The sequence below is a fragment of the Danio rerio genome, chromosome 4 (assembly GCF_052040795.2).
Source record: "Danio rerio strain M-AB ecotype USA chromosome 4, GRCz13ab, whole genome shotgun sequence".
Lineage (NCBI taxonomy): Eukaryota > Metazoa > Chordata > Actinopteri > Cypriniformes > Danionidae > Danio > Danio rerio.
Genome location: NC_141024.2, coordinates 46,061,139 through 46,079,218, shown reverse-complemented (window position 1 = coordinate 46,079,218; position 18,080 = coordinate 46,061,139). Strand labels below are relative to the sequence as shown.

The 18,080-nt window shown below is 35.2% G+C and overlaps 2 protein-coding genes, 1 long non-coding RNA gene and 1 other non-coding gene across 10 annotated transcripts in view; 2 read left to right on the top strand and 2 right to left on the bottom strand.

Moving 5' to 3' along the window:
* Window positions 1-18,080, top strand: part of LOC141375011 (zinc finger protein) — a 254,575-nt gene that overhangs the window by 191,451 nt on the left and 45,044 nt on the right. The window lies entirely within an intron of this gene.
* The window catches only part of LOC110439394 (uncharacterized), a 97,970-nt gene continuing 80,031 nt past the window's right edge, over window positions 142-18,080 (top strand). Inside the window, exons 1-3 of one of the 3 annotated variants that reach the window (XR_015942626.1) lie at window positions 142-181; window positions 524-664; window positions 5,240-6,173. Coding sequence is in view for 1 of the 3 variants with exons in the window: in XM_088650680.1 (XP_088506806.1) it covers window positions 589-664; window positions 5,240-6,123 (960 nt within the window). In the remaining 2 variants the exon portion in view is untranslated. Of the gene's footprint in view, window positions 182-523; window positions 665-5,239; window positions 6,933-18,080 lie in introns of those variants that run through there. The other 2 variants (XR_015942625.1, XM_088650680.1) reach the window with 2 other exon arrangements.
* LOC148681907 (uncharacterized) lies at window positions 7,228-17,103 on the bottom strand. Of its 3 annotated transcripts, XR_015942875.1 has the most exons (6): window positions 16,622-17,103; window positions 16,489-16,527; window positions 16,063-16,274; window positions 15,860-15,922; window positions 15,700-15,762; window positions 7,228-15,616 (listed from the first exon to the last, which is right to left on the bottom strand). It is a non-coding gene; the product is annotated as an uncharacterized LOC148681907 (long non-coding RNA). The 3 variants fall into 3 exon arrangements; XR_015942874.1 differs by having other exon boundaries at window positions 15,860-16,274; window positions 16,622-17,008; XR_015942873.1 differs by having other exon boundaries at window positions 15,860-16,274; window positions 16,489-17,008.
* Window positions 15,140-15,212, bottom strand: trnav-uac (transfer RNA valine (anticodon UAC)). The gene has a single exon. It is a non-coding gene; the product is annotated as a tRNA-Val (tRNA).

Here is an 18,080-nt window from a genome sequence, read left to right as displayed (position 1 = left end):
GAAGATTTTCACCTAAATTTTCTGCAAAATCAGCAAAAAACATCCGCAGATTCCGACTGGCCCTTGTCATGACTGCAACAGTAAGTTGCAAAAAAGCTTAACTAAAAAGACTTTTATTTTGGCGTGTCGTGTGACGTCATCAGGCGGCGCCGCTTCAGCGCTGTAATTCAACTGGAGAAAGGTTTGTTATAAAAAGTTTACAGATATAAACCGATTTAAAGTTAAAGTTTTAGTTTTTTTATATGATGTTAAATTATGTTACTGCTGTTGGAAATATTATTTTAACTCTTTATACAACGTAGTACTAATTTATTTTCAGTATCTGAGGGCTATTTTTTGAATAAAGTAACAGTAAAGTGTGTAGTAAGTGTTTTAAAGAAACGTTTTACCTGATTTCTTTTTGTTAATTACTCTTATATAAAGAAACTGTTTAAGTAGTTAAGTGTTGAAGAGAAGTTATTTTGTTTCTGTTCATTGTTTATTTTAAACAGGACATTTTTATTGTTTTGTTGATTTTAAACAGGATAAAGTGTCCAAACACAGAGAAAAACTCCTGCTGAAGCGACTGATCTCCACACTGTTAAAAAGATGGCGTTTATTAAAGAGGAGAGTGAAGATGTGAAGATTGAAGACACATTCAGAGTCAAACAGGAAGATCTAACAGGTTGATTTTTATTCTCAGGCCCCTTTTACACTTGTGCGTTTTAGTTTTAAAACGATGTCCACACTAGCATTTCACCTAGCGTTTCTGAACAGCTCTCTGTCCACACAAAACGCTGAAAAAGCACAACACGTAACCACACACACACTCTCGAGCAAGCGCTGCAGAATATCTATCAAAATAAGAGCTGTGCTAGTCGGACTGCTCACCAAGCATCTCCCGCTGGATCTAATCTCCCTATATTTATTAAACGTGATATTTCATTCGTCTTGTTGTCTTTATCTAACGACATATTCCCCGACTTTGGTCATTGGAATATTACTTGTTCTCAGGTACAGTGTTTTGGCTGAGCACAAAGATAAGTTAATAATTAATGTAACCACGTAGCCTAGATTCTGTATATTGACTGATCGATTGCCTTTATTTCCTATAATGTATAAACTTATTGTATGTTATACTTTTATAATGGCCATTATCGATTATTAAAACTGATATTCAGCAAAAAAAAGGGTATGTTTTGTATTTTCACTGAAATTGAAAAGAGGCAGTTGTTATCGGCTCCGTTTTGTTATTAATATCCACACAGTGAAGATGACGCTCATATATGCAGCACAACTCCTCAGCATTTCTGCTGTCTGTTAAGTTGCTAATATCAAAATGAAAATAGGCAGTTCCTTAAATCATGTTTACATTTTATTGTTGAGAAAGTGAAACAACGTAGCCAGGGTGATGTGAATGAACTTATAAAGTACACTGTTCCCTTTGAAGATTTACCCGTGTCCTCGGTAGGCTGTTTTCCATATCGAACTGGGGAGGGGGAGACTGCAGCCTTGATCAAACTTGAGAAGTCTGAACTTACAAGAAGAGAATGCAGGACGGAACTATGTGTCTTCGTTTTCCCCCATCCACACTGGAGAAGCAGTGTTTTAGAATGAAAACGGCCTCTTCAGCTTTTCCAAAATGCTCCGTTTTCGGCACTCAAAAACTCCAGCGTAGTGTGGACGCATGGCGTAACCATAGCAAAACTTATGCGTTTTAAAATGAAAACGCATCAGTGTAAACGGGGCCTTAAAGACCAACTCAGTCATTTGATCCTCATTCAGATATTCATTCATTCATTTTCTTGTCGGCTTAGTCCCTTTATTAATCCGGGGTCTCCACAGCGGAAAAACTGCCAACTTATCCGGCAAGTTTTTACGCAGCAGATGCCCTTCCAGCCGCAACCCATCTCTCGGAAACATCTACACACACATTCACACACACACACTCATACACTACAGACAATTTAGCCCAGGGATTCCCAAACTTTTTTATTCCGGGACCCACCTAGGCAAGTAATTAAATCTCAAGACCCACCATAATATTTTAATATGGAAAAATGGGTAAAAAAAAAAATTGTATCCTTTCAAAGCAGTCAAAAATATATGGTGTGTGGCTTTTTGGATTTTGCGATTTGAAATGCACAAAATGAGGCTTAAAGTGCTTTTTGTGGGATGCTGGCTGTAACTGTTATCATTTTTTGTTGAAAAAGATACTCCTTTTTTTCAGAAGAGAATATGATCAAGCTTTGATCAAGCTCCTGGATTATGATCAAGCCCCGTCACATCGCAGTAAACTGCATCCACTGCTAGTGTAGTCATAAGAAACTAAATAGCTTTTTGATCGACTACTACAAGCTGGGAAAACGTCAGATAAATATGCCAATGCAATTAACGTTATAACTGAATTGATCTAATATTTACACATTTGCTTGAGGAAGGAATGATGGGGGTAGTTACATTATTATTACTATTTTCCATAACATCTATGCTGTTCCATAACATTAGGTGACATTAAAACTAACAGATAGCACTATAGCTATTCATTGATTAGAAATCTGTCAACGTTGGGATGTAAAAATGTGGGACAACAAATAGCTTCAAATGATAGAATACATAGCAAAGATTAGAAAATATTGACAATAAAATAAAAGGTTTAGCCTATTAAAATCAATAGCCTATCCAGAAATTAAGTAAAGCTATAAAATCTATTTCACTTTTGACTGTATTTGCATATTGATTAAAGGTACTATAGTTATTTAGTTAAGAGCAGCAAATGAATCTGTCATTGTGTTTTGTTTGATAACAGAGGTGTTAATGTAAAAATGTAATGATCTACAATGAAGCATTCGACTACTTTAGTAACTGTTTGTGCTCATTTAAGAGAAAATTAGTAGTGTTTAAAATAAAACATGCTGAACAGAGCAAAAAAATAAATAAAATCACTTTTCGGACGGTCCCTTACTGAGAGCTCAACTGAGAGCGCGAGATATAACGGCTAAACGTAGATTGCAAGGGCTGAAACGGATCAGTGCTCATAATTTAAAGCGAAAAAAAAAGAAAAAGACAGCTGTAAAACATAACCAGCTTTGTCTTATTGTAGGAAACACACTTTAGATATTTTAGGGTAAGAGGTTTTTTGACACAACCCACCTTTGTTCACTGTGACCCACAGTTTGACAACCCCTGATTTAGCCTACCCAATTCACCTGTACCACATGTCTTTGAACTGTGGGGGAAACCGGAGCACCCAGAGAAAACCCACACGAAGTCAGGGAGAACATGCAAACTCCACACAGAAATGCCAACTGAGCTGAGGTTCGACCCAGCGACCTTCTTGCTGTGAGGTGACAGCACTACCTACTGCGCCACTGCCTCGCCTTTCATTCAGATATATTTTAATAATAAGAATACTAAATTAAATCCATCTTGCAGCTCTGAGTGTGCTGCCTAGCTCTCCTAAACGCACATAAGCACTCATTGAAAGACAGGAATATGTTTGCATATGTCATCATTATAATAACTAATTACCAGGGCTATTGTGTTTAAAGAGGGTTTCCATGGAGTCTTAAAATGTCTTAAATTCCAAAATCAAAATTTTAGGCCTTAAAAAGTCTTACATTTACTAAAATATTGTGCTGTAGGTCTTACATCTTTTATAAACAAGTCTTCATTTTTCCTTTGGTCTTAAATTAGGGTTCATGTTTTTCTACCCAATCTGGCCCAAACCCACACAATCACCATCAATCCATCTCATTGTTTTGTACCCAGACATTTAAAAAGAATATATTTTAGAGCAATAATCACAGTACCTTAAAACCGCGATATTTTAATTCAAGCTTATCATACCGTCAGAATCTTATACTGGCCCATGCCTAATGCTGCTTGATGTTGCAAAGTCATATTTTCTTATTTTATTGTTTTTCTTTGTATGTATAGTCATGAACATGTATAGCCGTTTATTATTCCATGTCATTTCTCCAATAGGCAACTAAGTTGTAAGTTTTAAATCAATAGCAAATGAGATCAGGTCACTATGACATGATGGAGAATTTTTGTATGTCGCTGTTTGTCGTTGCACTACACTTATTCTGAGAGCTGATGCTGAGTATTAGTAGGAATTTTCACACTAAAAATTGTTAACCCTGGGTCATTCTAACCCTGGATAAACAGAATCCTGGGTTATCTGTAAATACGTTTCACACTGCTCATGCTATACCTGGGGTTATAAAATAATCCTGGATGTTCATTAACAGACAGTTCACATTCGCAAACCCGAGTTAACATTATTATTTGTATATTTACGTTGTCACTGTCCCCGATTGGACAAAAAGCAGATAACCTTTTTTTAAATGGCATTTCTGCATCTTGTCGGGTATAAAATGTCATCATATAGGTCTTCAGCTAAGCCTCAGGACATATTCAAAGGCAAGAAAACAAAGACAAAAGTACAAATGAATGAAAACAAGTAGCAAAGTTTGTCATCTTCTCATCACTCCAGTTTACAGCAAACATGGCATTAAGCATTTGCACAAATTCATTCATTCATTTTCCTTCGGCTTAGTCCCTTTATTCATCAGGGGTTGCCACAGTGGAATGAACCACCAACTTATCAAGCATATGTTTTAAACAGCGGATACCTGTCCAGCTGCAAAATAGTACCGGGAAACATTTGCATAAGTTATATACAATAATGCAAACTCACAAATATAAGCTGAATTATGCGCGCTTGCTATGAACATGCAGGATTTGTGTCAATCAGATTTTCCAAGAAAGAGATGCACATGAGGGAACACAACATAAGTAATCTAGAGTGAGTGCATTTGATCATTTGCTTTTAAAGCCACAGGCACAATAAGAGCTTGGTTTTTCTCTGACCTCCAAAATGAAATATTCTGCAAGGTATAAGATCTGATTTTGAGCTGAAACCTCAGACACATTCTGAAAACACTAAAGACTTACTTTACATCTTGTAAAAAAGGTTCATAATAGGAACTCTTTAAAGGTATTTCTGACACAGAAATGAAAATAGCCTCACCATTTACTTTCCTTTGTGCGGTTTTAAACCTTGATGAGTTTCTTGATTCTGTTGAACACAAAATAAGATATTGTGATAAAAACGCTGGCTTACTTTGTGTTCCAGAAAAAAGGAAATGTTTAAAAGCACATGATGGAGAGTAAATGATAAGCTCATTTTAGTATTTAGGGTAAACATTAATACTAAACATACTAAAGTTCCCTTTTTTTTCTTTTTTTTAAGACCTGATGGTGCTGAAAGAAGAGACTCATCAATGGAATGAAATGGAAGACAAACAACAAGAAATAACGACTGATGTAAAACCCACACTGACTAAAAAGACTTCATCACGTGGAAGACCTCGGAAATCCAAGTCTAGGTGTAATTACAGCTGTAAACAGAGTAGAAAGAGTTTCAGTCAAAAGCCAAACCTTGATCGCACTAGGGAGAAACCTTACACCTGCAAACAGTGTGGAAAAAGCTTCTATAATACAGGAAACTTAAAAGTGCACATGAGAATTCACACTGGAGAGAGGCCGTACACATGCCAACAGTGTGGAAAAAGCTTCTATTCTACAGGAAACTTGGCAGTGCACAGAAGAATTCACACTGGGGAGAGGCTCTATTCTTGCCCTCAGTGTGGAAAGAGTTGTAAGCAAAATGGCAATCTTGAAGCCCACATGAGAACACACACTGGAGAGAGAAGCTTTATTTGCACACAGTGTGGGAAACGTTTTTCTCAAAAACAAAACCTTAAAATCCACATGAGGATTCACACTGGAGAGAAACCTTACACATGCACTGAGTGTGGTAAAAGGTTCCCACATATAGGCTCACTCAAACACCACATGATAAGTCACACCGGACAGAAGCCATTTGCATGTGCTCATTGTGGAAGGAGCTTCACAACCAAAGCTAGCCTCATGAATCACATGAATGGTCACACTGGAACCACAGTGTTCAAATGTGATCAGTGTGGAAAGAGTCTCACATGCAAAAACTCCATTAGGCAACACATGAAGACTCACTTAGGAGAGCGTTTTCGATGCAGTGAGTGTGGAAAGGTCTTTAAACATAAAAAAAGCCTCGTCAATCACATGAAGCTTCACAATGGAGAGCAAAAATGAGGCCTTGTCCAGCGGAGCTTAAGGTCTCTCACCCGGGATAGCATGGAATAGTATCTCGGGACAAGTGTGAACTCTTGAATACATATCAAGTTACTGGAATGAAACCCTTTGAACCTGAAGATTTAAACTCAATAACTGAAGAGGGGTGAAGATGTACCTGGTTGTGAGAGTTTCTACTTCTTTGCAAGAAAGCAAAATAACTCTATATGTGTTTCCAGTTATTATGAACTGAGAACCAATTTTGTGCACATTGCACACTGCAATCAAATGGTTGGCACTTCAAAGAGAATTAGAAAGATTAGGGAGGAGAAAATGTTTGGGGATATGCAGGGTAAACTGTCCTACACCCTTAGATTGTGTTTTTGATCATTCACATTGTTTGATTTTCACTCCCTTGAACAAACACCAATTTGCCTCCAATTTTGGCCTTTTGTCTGCAGTGTCACAAAACTTGGTGGTGAATAAAAATCCACTTAAACTCGGCCGTTGTGAACTTGCAATGACAGTGAGAGACTGATGCAGACTCAATAAAGCCCTGATCAGACTACACAATGCCATTTGCCAGTTACCACAGATCAGATTTGTGTCAGATTATGAGATTTTGACTTGAGCAAATCTTGATGAGTTGTGGGTAACAAATGAAGACTTTGGTTTCAAAACACTACACATTTATTTTGATGGACTGATTTTAGAAAATAAAAGTTTTCCTCATGAAGACAATTAAACTTTCTGTAGACAACTGGTTTCCTTTGAAGAAATGTTCATGTGAAAACTCCCACATTACTACAAATAAATCTGTGTATGGGAAACCCAGTATCTCTATTGTGAATGAGAATATGAGTGATTTGTTAGCTTACATGCTAATTCCAGGACTTAACAGACTACTGAAGGACTTCAGCTATTTGTAAATTCCAATTATTATTAATATGCAATACATATTGTACTGCTCATGTGGACTGATAGATTATATTGTATGCTGTCTGCATATATATATATATATATATATATATATATATATATATATATATATATATATATATATATATATATATATATATATATATACTATTACTAACCAGCAATGATGAGTGAGCAAAATAAAATTTGAAAGAGGATACTTTTATTTGACCTTTCATGAGTATAATAATCTCAAAGTCACACTTTAAGAGAAGGTCCAAAAACCTGCATTTACAAATGAAGAATGTTTTGCAAAGCATAAAAGGTTTTTAACCAGGTAATGCTGTGTACGATTTGTATTAGTTACACCAAATTTAACTTGTTTATTGTAAAAAGGGTTTACATGGATATTGACATGAGACATTCTGTATTATGTATTATGAGTCATGAGTAGGGCCAGACAGAATCTGTCGACGTTTTTTGCTTTTTCTGCAAAGAATTTTGATAAAAATCTGTTAATTTCTGCCGAAATATTTTGGGAGTGTTATAACTAAAACCTAAATATGTGAAACAAAAAATAATATCTTTTAAACTTTTATTTAATGTTTAAAATGCAAATCCAATTAGATTCACTTTATCTGGTAAACTAAGCAAGTCTCTCGTATAATATTTCTACTAAAAGACAGAAAATATTACTGTACAAACTGCATTGTACATAAATCAGATAAACATTTTCATATTAGTCAATAATATTACTGTTATTAATTTAAAAAGTGAATAAATATATATTTACACACATTTACACAAGTAAATTAAATAGAATTAATGATGGGCTAAAAATCTGCAGAAAATCTGTGGAATTCTGCGTGTGACATTATGTATTATAAGTCATGTACATGTGTATATGCAGTTGTAGAAAATATGCTCAGTGTTTTCAATAACTTTCACAAAATTAACAAGTTATCCTCACTATCAAATTTTAATAAATTATTTTGATGAATACACATCATTAATCATTTTAACTGAAGTTCTTTAATTTTGGGGAGAATTAAATAAGAAATGTAACTTGTTCTTATTTTTCTAATTTCTGTGAATTAAATTATTTTAAAATAAACTAGGTCTGAGCTGATTAGGATGAAGCCTTTAAATAAGAATATTCATTTAAAACTTATTATTACATTTTGTATCTCTAAAAATAAAGATGGAAGAGCGAACATTACAGAATAGTGTGAAAGAAAACCTCTGATCAATTCTGTGATGTTTTTAGGGATAATATTGATAATTGTTTAAAACTCTTTAGGGTGACAAGCAAAACCCTGTTTAAAGAATGGGTTGAATTATTTTAATTTAGCAAACAGATCGTCATTTTAAGTGAAAAATAAAGTCAAATGCGATTATAATCTATTTGAACAAGTGTCCGTTTAATTTTGATGAGATGACAAGGAATCTGAACCAGCACCAAAGCCACTCCTTCCACCTGCTCCATCAATAGAATATCCACCTGTTACCTCAGATGCCACTGAACTTTTACTATAGTTCCCACTATGATTTGGCCACAACCAGCACCAGCAGTACCACCAGCTCCACCGGAAACATGTACAGAGATGCTGAAGCACTGGGAGCCACTGGACAATGTACCACATGCCCCCTCAAGCTACTTAATACATTGATCTTTTTTTTTTTTTTTTTTAACTCTGCACAGTTGCCAGACATTCAGAATCGCTCCCCAGCAAACATCAGAAACAGGTGGCTTCAACAAAGGCTTCCACCCATGTAAAAAAAAAAAATATTGCACAACAAATAGTAGTAATAACTATAATATACAGCCACAGTAAAAAGTTTGGAATACTTTATAATAAGCTTATTCTGCTCACTAAAATGTTATTGCATTTTAAATCACTGTTATTTTATTAAATGTTTAAAATATAATTTATTCACATTTAAGCCTGAATTGTACGCATGATTAGTCTTCAGTGTGATGATTATGGAGGACCAAGAGTCCGAGGTTTCCACAGCGGGATGAACCGCCAACTTATCCAGCAAATTTTTATGTGTGTGTGTGTTTTCCAGAGATGGGTTGGAAGGGCATCTGCTGTGCACTATCTCTAAAATACACATAAAAGTCTTTCAGTAAACAATCTTTAAAATTACAAAGCTTTCCTTTTAAATAGACATGTATGACTTTTTCATTCCCACCTTCTTCCATATTTTCTATTCTTGTAATCCATTCTTTTGGTATGGCACCTTTGACCGTTTCAAGTTTATTTTCTATTTCCTTTACACTGTATTCCTCTTTAGCTTCTTCCATTAAGTCTACACATCCCACATCCATCCATTTTTTAAAAAATAGTTCCTTCCCTTCTTTTAAAATACTTTTATTTAAAAACAAAGGTTGATTTAGCAAGTTTTCTCTTCCCTTTACTTGGTAAAATACTCCGTCTAAAAATTTCCCCCATGCACTTAAAATTTCTTGATAAAACCCTGGTAACTTTTCCGTCATCCAGTTTTTTGTTTTTAACCAAAGAATGTCTTCTCCTAAGTTAAAATTGCCAACTTTGTTTAAAAAATATTTCATGACCTTTTTCCATTCTGTTGAGTTCTCCTCTTGTAAAAGCTTTTTAACTATTTTGACTCTAAGACACTTCTTCCTTTGTTTAATATCCATCAATCCTATCCCTCCTTCTTCTGTTGCTCCTATTATTGTATTGTACGCAATTCTTGGGGGTTTCCCCTCCCATAAAAAATCTTGAACACACTTTTTCAATCTCCCTTCTATCCAACATGGCATTTCTGTTATATATAATTTATACCATAGCTTTGATGTCATTAAAACATTTAATATTAAGGCTTTCCCCTTTAAGCAAAGTTCTCTCATCCTCCAAAAATTTAATCTTGATTCTATTCCTCTTATTAGATCATCCCACATCTTTTCTGTTGCTTTTCTTTCATTTTTACCAATTAAAATTCCTAAAATTTTCAGTTCTTCTACTTCTCTAAATTGAAAACAATCTGTTAAAATATCTGCTTTACCAAACCTCATATATTGTGTTTTATTTTCATTTATTTTGCTTCCTGTTCCCTTACAAAACTCCTGTACTTTTTTCATGGCTTCTTTTACACTCTTTTTCTCCTTCACTATTATTGTTGTATCATCAGCATACTGATATATTTTTCCTTCATCCTCCTCTTCTTCTATTTTTATTCCTTTAATTTTAGTTTCTTGTTTTATTGCTAACCCTAAAGGTTCTGCGACTAGGGAATATAATAGCGCTGAAAGAGGACATCCTTGTCTAATCGATCTTGTAATTTTAAAACAATCTGTTAAAAAACCATTACATTTTACTTTTGTTAAAGCCCCTTTATATAAAATTTTAATCCAATTAATAAAATTCTCTCCAAATCCAAATGTTTTGAGTACATCAAATAAGTAAGTATGTTCTACTCTGTCAAAAGCCTTTTCAAAATCTACACTAATTAAAAAACCATTCATCTTCTTTTCTTGTATATAATCTATTGTGCTTTTAATACTCATTGTTACATCTGCAATATCTCTCCCTTTTATTGCATATGCTTGGTTTGATTTAATTAATTTAGGCATTACTTCCTTTAATCTATTCGCTAAAACTTTTGCTAAAATCTTTAAATCTGTATTTAACATTGTTATTGGTCTATAATTTTGTAATTCAGTTTTTGCTCCTTTTCTTTTATATATTAACTTCATTAATCCCATCCCCATTCTCTCATTCATCTCTTTACATTTAAAAATTTCTTTAAAAACTTCTTTAAGTATTCCTTTTAAAATATCTTTAAAAACAATATAAAATTCATTTCCTATTCCATCTATACCTGGACTTTTCTTTTTATTTAGTTGATTTATTGCAATTTCAATCTCTTCTTCATCTATTTCTCTGTCACATTCTTTGTTGTCATCTTTTTCTAATTTTACTTTTATATAATTTAGAATCTTCCTTTCTTTTTCTTCATCAATACCTTTTGCTTTAAATAGATCTTCATAAAAATGTTTGATTTCTTCTAGTATTTCTGTTTCCTTTCGCAATTTTTCCATTTCTCCCTTTAATTTCCTTTAGTATTCCTGCTTTACCTCTTTGCTTCTCTAAATCAAAAAAGAATTTTGTGCATTTTTCCCCTTCTACTGTGTATTTAGATCTGCTCCTCAACATTGCTCCCTTATGTTTGTCTTCTTCTAAATCTCTTAATTTTTGCTCTATTTCTTTGATTTTTTCAATATCTTTATTTTCCTTGTTTAATTCTTTTTCTAAGGATCTTTTAACTTCTTTTTCTGTATACTTTTTACATCTTTGTAGTACTGCACAATATTTGATTGTGTATTTTCTTATTTGATATTTTGTGTTTTTTCCACCATATCCTTTTATCTTCATCATACATTCTATTTTCTTTTTCTTTCTCTATTATTTCTTTGACTTTTTGAACATAATCTTCATTTTTTAAAATGGTTGTGTTTAAAATCCAAGTTCCTGGTCCTTTTTGTATGTTATCTACATTCACTTTAAAATGCAAGAGCTTATGATCACTAAAACTGTTCTCTTCATACTGTATGTTTTCTATAAAATTCTCAATATTCCTAGTACATAATATAAAATCTATTCTAGTTTGACATATAAAATCTCCAACTATTTGTCTCCTTGAAAACTCTCTTTTTTCTTTGTTATTTTCCTTCCATATGTCTATTAAATTATTTTCTTTTATTAGCTCCTTTAGTTCTTTCCTTGCTGTGTCAGATTTAAAAACCATTCCATCTGCCATGTCTTGTTTATTAAAAACTGTATTAAAATCTCCTACCATTATTATTTTTTTATATCTCTCAATTACCTTATTTAAACTCTTAAAAAACTCTTTTTTATCTTTCTCTTCCGTAGGTGCATGTATATTGGCTATAATCATTTCTTGTCCTTCATAGTTTACTTCTATCACTAAACACTTTCCATTATTGTCTTTATACACGATTTTTTTAATATTAAAAACATCTTTTTTTTATTAAAAATGCCACCCCTCTTCCAGATTTGCCATCACCATTGTTATATAAGATATCCCCCTCCCACTTCTTTTTAAAATCTTCCATTACATAATCTTTCCAGTTTGTTTCTTGTAATACTATCATGTCCTTATTTTTACATTTTTCTCTTATTTTCTCAAATTTCCCTTTTTCCATCATACCTCTTGCATTAAAAGATACACATTTTAAAACCATTAAAAGAAATAAAAATAAAATTAAAAACCTAAAAATCATTATTACTCATCATCTCCCTCCATTTCCTTTAACACTTCATATCTGTTCATGTTTTTCATTCTTGTAGTCAATTTTCTCTTTGTACTTTCTAGATTAGGTTTAATCTTTAATGTCCTTCTTCGAATTGTTCTTCTCTCCTCTCTGTCCATTTTAATTTCTTCTTCTCTTCCAATTTCATTACTTTTTTCTTCATTTCTTTGTCCAGTCTTCACCCCGTTGTCTCCACACATCTGAGAGTTGTCCATTGTTTCCATTTCTATGTTTTCATTATCCTCTTCTTCTCTTTTTTCAGTTTCTTTGAAAAGCGTTTGCCTCTCCCTTTCTTCCAATATCAGTCTTTCATTTGCTATATTTTGCATTTTTCCTCTCTCTTCTTCATGTCTTTCTTCACAAAAAATGTCATCTTCATTATTCCTCTTATGCATTTTCTTATCCTCTTGAATTTCTTTTCCATTTTGTATCTCTTTCAGTAAGCCTTTTGGTTGTAAAAATCCTGCTTGTTCTTCTCCTTCATTTTGTTCTACATTGTTTACTTCATGCACTTGCCTGCTTATCTGGTTTCTCTCTTCTCCTTCCTCTGCCTCCATCCAACATTCACATTTTGCTAAAATTTGGAGGCATTCCGGGCATTTGATTGCGTCACAGTTTCTTGCAAAATGTCCTCTTTCTTCGCACTTAAAGCACCTAAAGTCTGGGCAGTCCTTCATCACATGCTCCGGGCTCATACACAGCCTACAAGTCTTAACTTGGTGGCTGTGCATCACCCGGAAATATTGTGGTCCGTCTGCCGTTTCAAACTTCGTGCTATATGGAAGCGAAGCCACCTCCTTGGGAAACCGTGTCATAATGAACCTTGTCCCATCCTCAATCTCAGTGCCCGGATATGTCCTCCTTTTAATTTTTGATAAGGGGCTAACACCCCATCCATCCAATTTTTCTAATATTAAACTATCCTCCAGATAAACAGGCAAGTGCATAAAGGAGACAACATAGTCTCTGTTTTGTAACATTTTAACTTCACAGTTCTCTTCATTTATTGTTAGTCCATCAATCAGTTTGTCACAAGTTTCTTCCTCTTCTAAAGTTATTTCATATTCTTTGTCCTTTCTCGGTCTTATTGCCAAAATTTTCCCATGTCCACATTTTTCTGTTAACGCCTTAATAATGTCTGAAACTCTCACCTCTTTTACTTTGTCCACGTTTAGTATTACAGTTGCTTCCTTCAAGTACTTCTTTCCTCTTCTTTCATGTTGTCTTTCCTGTTGCTGATTTTCTTGTCGTTCCATATTAGCCATGTTTGTTTCTCCTCCTCGTGCTGTGTTGTTTCCCATCTGTTTTCCCTCTCGTACTCCCGTGTCGTCTCCTCTTTGCTTTTCACCATCCATCTCTGTGTTATTTTCTCCTCTTGTTTTGCCCGAACGTCCAGTGAATTTGTCCTTTTGCTTTCCATTGTCCCAAAAAAAAAAATCCAAGCACGGTACTGCGGTGTGGCTCCCAGGAGACAGCTCCTGCCAAGTTTGCATGTTAGGATGGCCGAGCGGTCTAAGGTGCTGCGTTCAGGTCGCAGTCTCCCCTGGAAGTGTGGGTTCGAATCCCACTTCTGACAAACCGAACCTGCGGCAGTGTGTTCAGGCTGAAGTCTTTAACTCTCTGCCCCCATGTCCGAATGATACAGTAACACTGACAAGGCGCCGCATCACGTGGGCTTTAATGCAAGTGCACCAAAAGGGGATCAAAAGAATTGTTCTGGGATGGTGTTGGTTTGCAGAGGCATTTTTTTGTCAAATCCTCGTACAACGTCAAATCATGACATTTGACAGATCCATGCCCTTGTATCGTGGATCATCCAGGGAGCAGAGAGACGATTGAGAATGTGCGTAAAAGCAAATCTGAATGTTTCCGCCCAGTTTCTAACAGGAGACCCTCCGCTTGTAAAGCCATCGTGATAACCACAGGAGCCTCCGGTAAGGGTGAGAGCACTGTCTTGTGGTGCCATCGCAGAGACTGAAAGTCACTTTCCACAATGTTTTCATTCAATGTTCTACGCTGGTGGAATCACCTTCCCATTCCCACTCGGATTAGGGATACACTGGTATCCTTCAAACAACAGCTAACACCCATCTCTTCAGAGCACACCCGAACCCAAGGGGTATATCCCTCTCCCTAAAGAAAACGAAACTCCTACTCCAGCACTAAATTCTCTGAGCACAAACAAATTACTTGGGATAAATAGCCCTTTTTCGTATGCATTGCCTCGTCTTGTTGAATACCTCCACTATTGTATGTCGCTTTGGACAAAAGTGTCCGCTAATTGTATGCTTCCGCCCAGTTTCGAACAGGAGACCTTTAGCGTGTATTGCAAACATGATAAACACTACACTACGAAAACCAATAGGCTAGTGCTGCTTCAAGTATTTATAGTCTTTTTTTTTAAAGGGCTGTCTTGTACGGTCTGCACCGTGGAGGGCCAGCAAACGCACTGGCCACCTGCTCATGCACAACACAAAGCTAAAAGAAATCAGATTCTACGCAAGTTTGCGACACCGCGAGGGGCGGTAAACACTGAGCTGAATTCAAACTTCTAGCCTCACACCGCTCTGCAGAAAGAATGTTTTCAGTGAACGTCAGTACTCAACAGAAGCATGATTTGACAATTGTCATAAAAGCCAGAGGTTGTTTCCGCCCAGTTTCGAACTGGGGACCTTTCACGTGTGAGGCGAACGTGATAACCACTACACTACGGAACCTTCAGGCAGAACAAGCAGATAACCCATTTTGATTGGGTGCCTGTTGACGATCATTGCTGGGGGCGCAGTGGATGCTATTATTTTCCCGCCAAAAGAAGAGCACTGTTTCTGCTCGGTTTCAAACCGAGGACCTTTCGCATGTAAGGCGAACGTGATGACCACTACACTACATAAACCCCACAAGCGCTTTCTCCAGCGAAGTTAGGCCTGCAAGGATAAAACAAGGTGTACGCGTTTGTCAATCAAGAGGACAAAGCCAACTCAGCGTGACAAGCTCCCTGTAGGTATTAGGGCCAATTTACAATCCGGGCCCAACACAGCTGTACAGGTCCTTGCAAAATGTCCCCTTTCGTCACATTAAAATGTGGTTCGGCGATAGAGCTGGATCCTGTTTGTGTGAGTTCAGCGGCTTGTTGTAAAACGAGGTCTCCGTCACCATTGTTTTCTTCCTGCTTTTCCGGCTCTTCTTCAACTTCTAAAGACGGGTATGGAGTATATACAGGGCTGCGACCGCCACCTAGCGTTGAGGCATAACCATCGCTGGATTCACCGTCATCAGTCCAGCATTGAGGGCTTGGTGCTGAAACAGCATTAAAAAGAAAAAGTCTTTAATATAATGTTTAGAAAGTCATAATTTTACATTTAATAAAATAAAACACTCACAATGTTGTGTCTCAATACTGCATTCAGAAGGTCCGTGGGGGCTGCTAGCCGGTGACGTAGGATCTACAGGAAAAATGCATATATAATGTAATTTAAATTAACAGAAATGTGTACACATGATAACCGATTAATGTATTTTCACAGTTAATTAAACACTTACGTTGTTGTATTTCAAAAACACTTTCACCAGGTCCGAGCGGGCTAGTATCCGGTGATCGCGGAACTAAAGTAGAAACAGATATTGTATATTCAGAAAAAAATTCACACTAGGTCTAGCATGAAACATTCAGCATGGACGCGCGCACAATTCAACAGTTATAAATTACATAACTTTAAACCGTATAAAACAAGATGATACATTACCTAAACGAGATTAATCTTCATCATCACCATCATATTCAATATGTTGATTCTGTACGCCGGTATAAATTTTCAGCCATTTGTTTGAAACAGGGCTAAAGTTATAATCAAGGCGTCTTTTTTTTCCGGGCATGTCGAGCTGACCAATGATGCTTGGTCCAGATCGGTCACTTCTTGCTCGTCCTCCGAGGTTAAATCAATAACTTTGATTATATCTGAAACAGAAAAGTGAAAATATTTTATTAATAACGATTTAGATTATCTACGTCTGCACCATTCTAGAGACATTAAATGACCAAAACCACATGTCTATTTCTGAGGCCTGTATGTAAAGCACTCGTCTTCGAACCACGTGTATTTTCTAACCGGGTTCGAATCCACGCTAGGATAACATAGGCCTAGAATATTTCTTTTTAATAAAACCTTTACCTTCTTCCCTTTGGTCATCAGCATTGGATCGAGGCCACACTAGGAGATAAAGCAGAAATGTATGATTTACATTTAAACATTTTACACGCTTATATAACATATAAAATATCCGTATAAAACAATATTTACTCACAGAATTGGTTGATGGCTTCAAAAGCAACAATCTCTGATGAATTTAATTCTGTAACATAAAAGCTGATAGATTGAAAATATTTCAGGTCACAGTATGGCTGACGAAGTATTACTGAATGTAATGTATTACACCATAATAATATTTTACTTACGACGCGCCATGCTTCCTCAAAAAGATTAGTGTAGACTAGAAGAGCTGGTGAAGGAGACGATTTACATCAATGCGCGATGACCAGATGAATAACTTTCCCCCGGGATGACTGCAGTATTTAAGTATTAAGATGTGGGGGGTCGTGCCAGGTGTCGGAGAAAGATAAGACCCATAAAAACTACTCGAATGTCTTACTTTTAGAATCACAAACACACACTTTTTTATATAATAGTAGAAATAAAAATATCCTTTATATATTATGACAACTAGTTTATAGATTTATTTAATTTATTAAACCGTATCGTTAAAACCTGTTATAACATAATGGAATAACTTGATTGTAGGGATAAATATATATATATATATATATATATATATATATATATATATATATATATATATATATATATATATATATAGTCGTGTATGTAATATATCATGTGTATCTTTAATATTGAATCATTTCACTATATATGAATGAAGTGGAAAACATTGTTATTATCTATTATTGTAGTCGTATAATCTATAAGCATCCGGAAACATTTTAACATGTAATATTATTGTTTTAATGGTGACATAAATACGTGGTTATTTTAATTACAATATCAGATGTGTTTGGGTAAAATATGGAATATGATAATTGTAACTAATATGGTCTTTTATACTATTGCATCTACGTTGACGTAATACACGTTTATTATTCAGATAAGGTAAAATATATTTCATTTAATCGGCTGAAAATAAGAGAATAAAATGAATATATGTATTTGTTGAGTAAACACTAGATGGCGCTAGAGGTCTATGTTTGTGCTCAGAGATCCGTAGTGCTTACGGTCTTATCGGTATCAAAAGACCTTAGCGGAACCACCCGCTATTCGTGTTCACAGATCTGTCCGGATCACTACTGTGTTTATTACAACGGACAACGGCTATAACCTTATCGCAGAGACCTGTAGGCGCTTCATATTGCGCTGAGGAAATTAGTTCGATAGAGGTGTCGCTCGACGGTTTGCATAACAGACAGCCAAATTCAAAGAAACGTACACGCAGTTTAATGTTAGTATAAAATAAAATTAAATAGACTAAAACAAGACGTTCAATAATGATTATCTGGCATATGCCAGATTATTAATGTAAACAATATATACCCTAGTTGCGGCAATCATTAAAATGATTTAAGAGGTTATCATTCGCCTGGATTAAAATATGTAACAACGTGGCATTGAGTAAAACATCATACCAAAATGATAATGGTTTATTAAATACAGTTTTTTAAATTCATTTCTTCCAATATTTCTATATTGAGCCA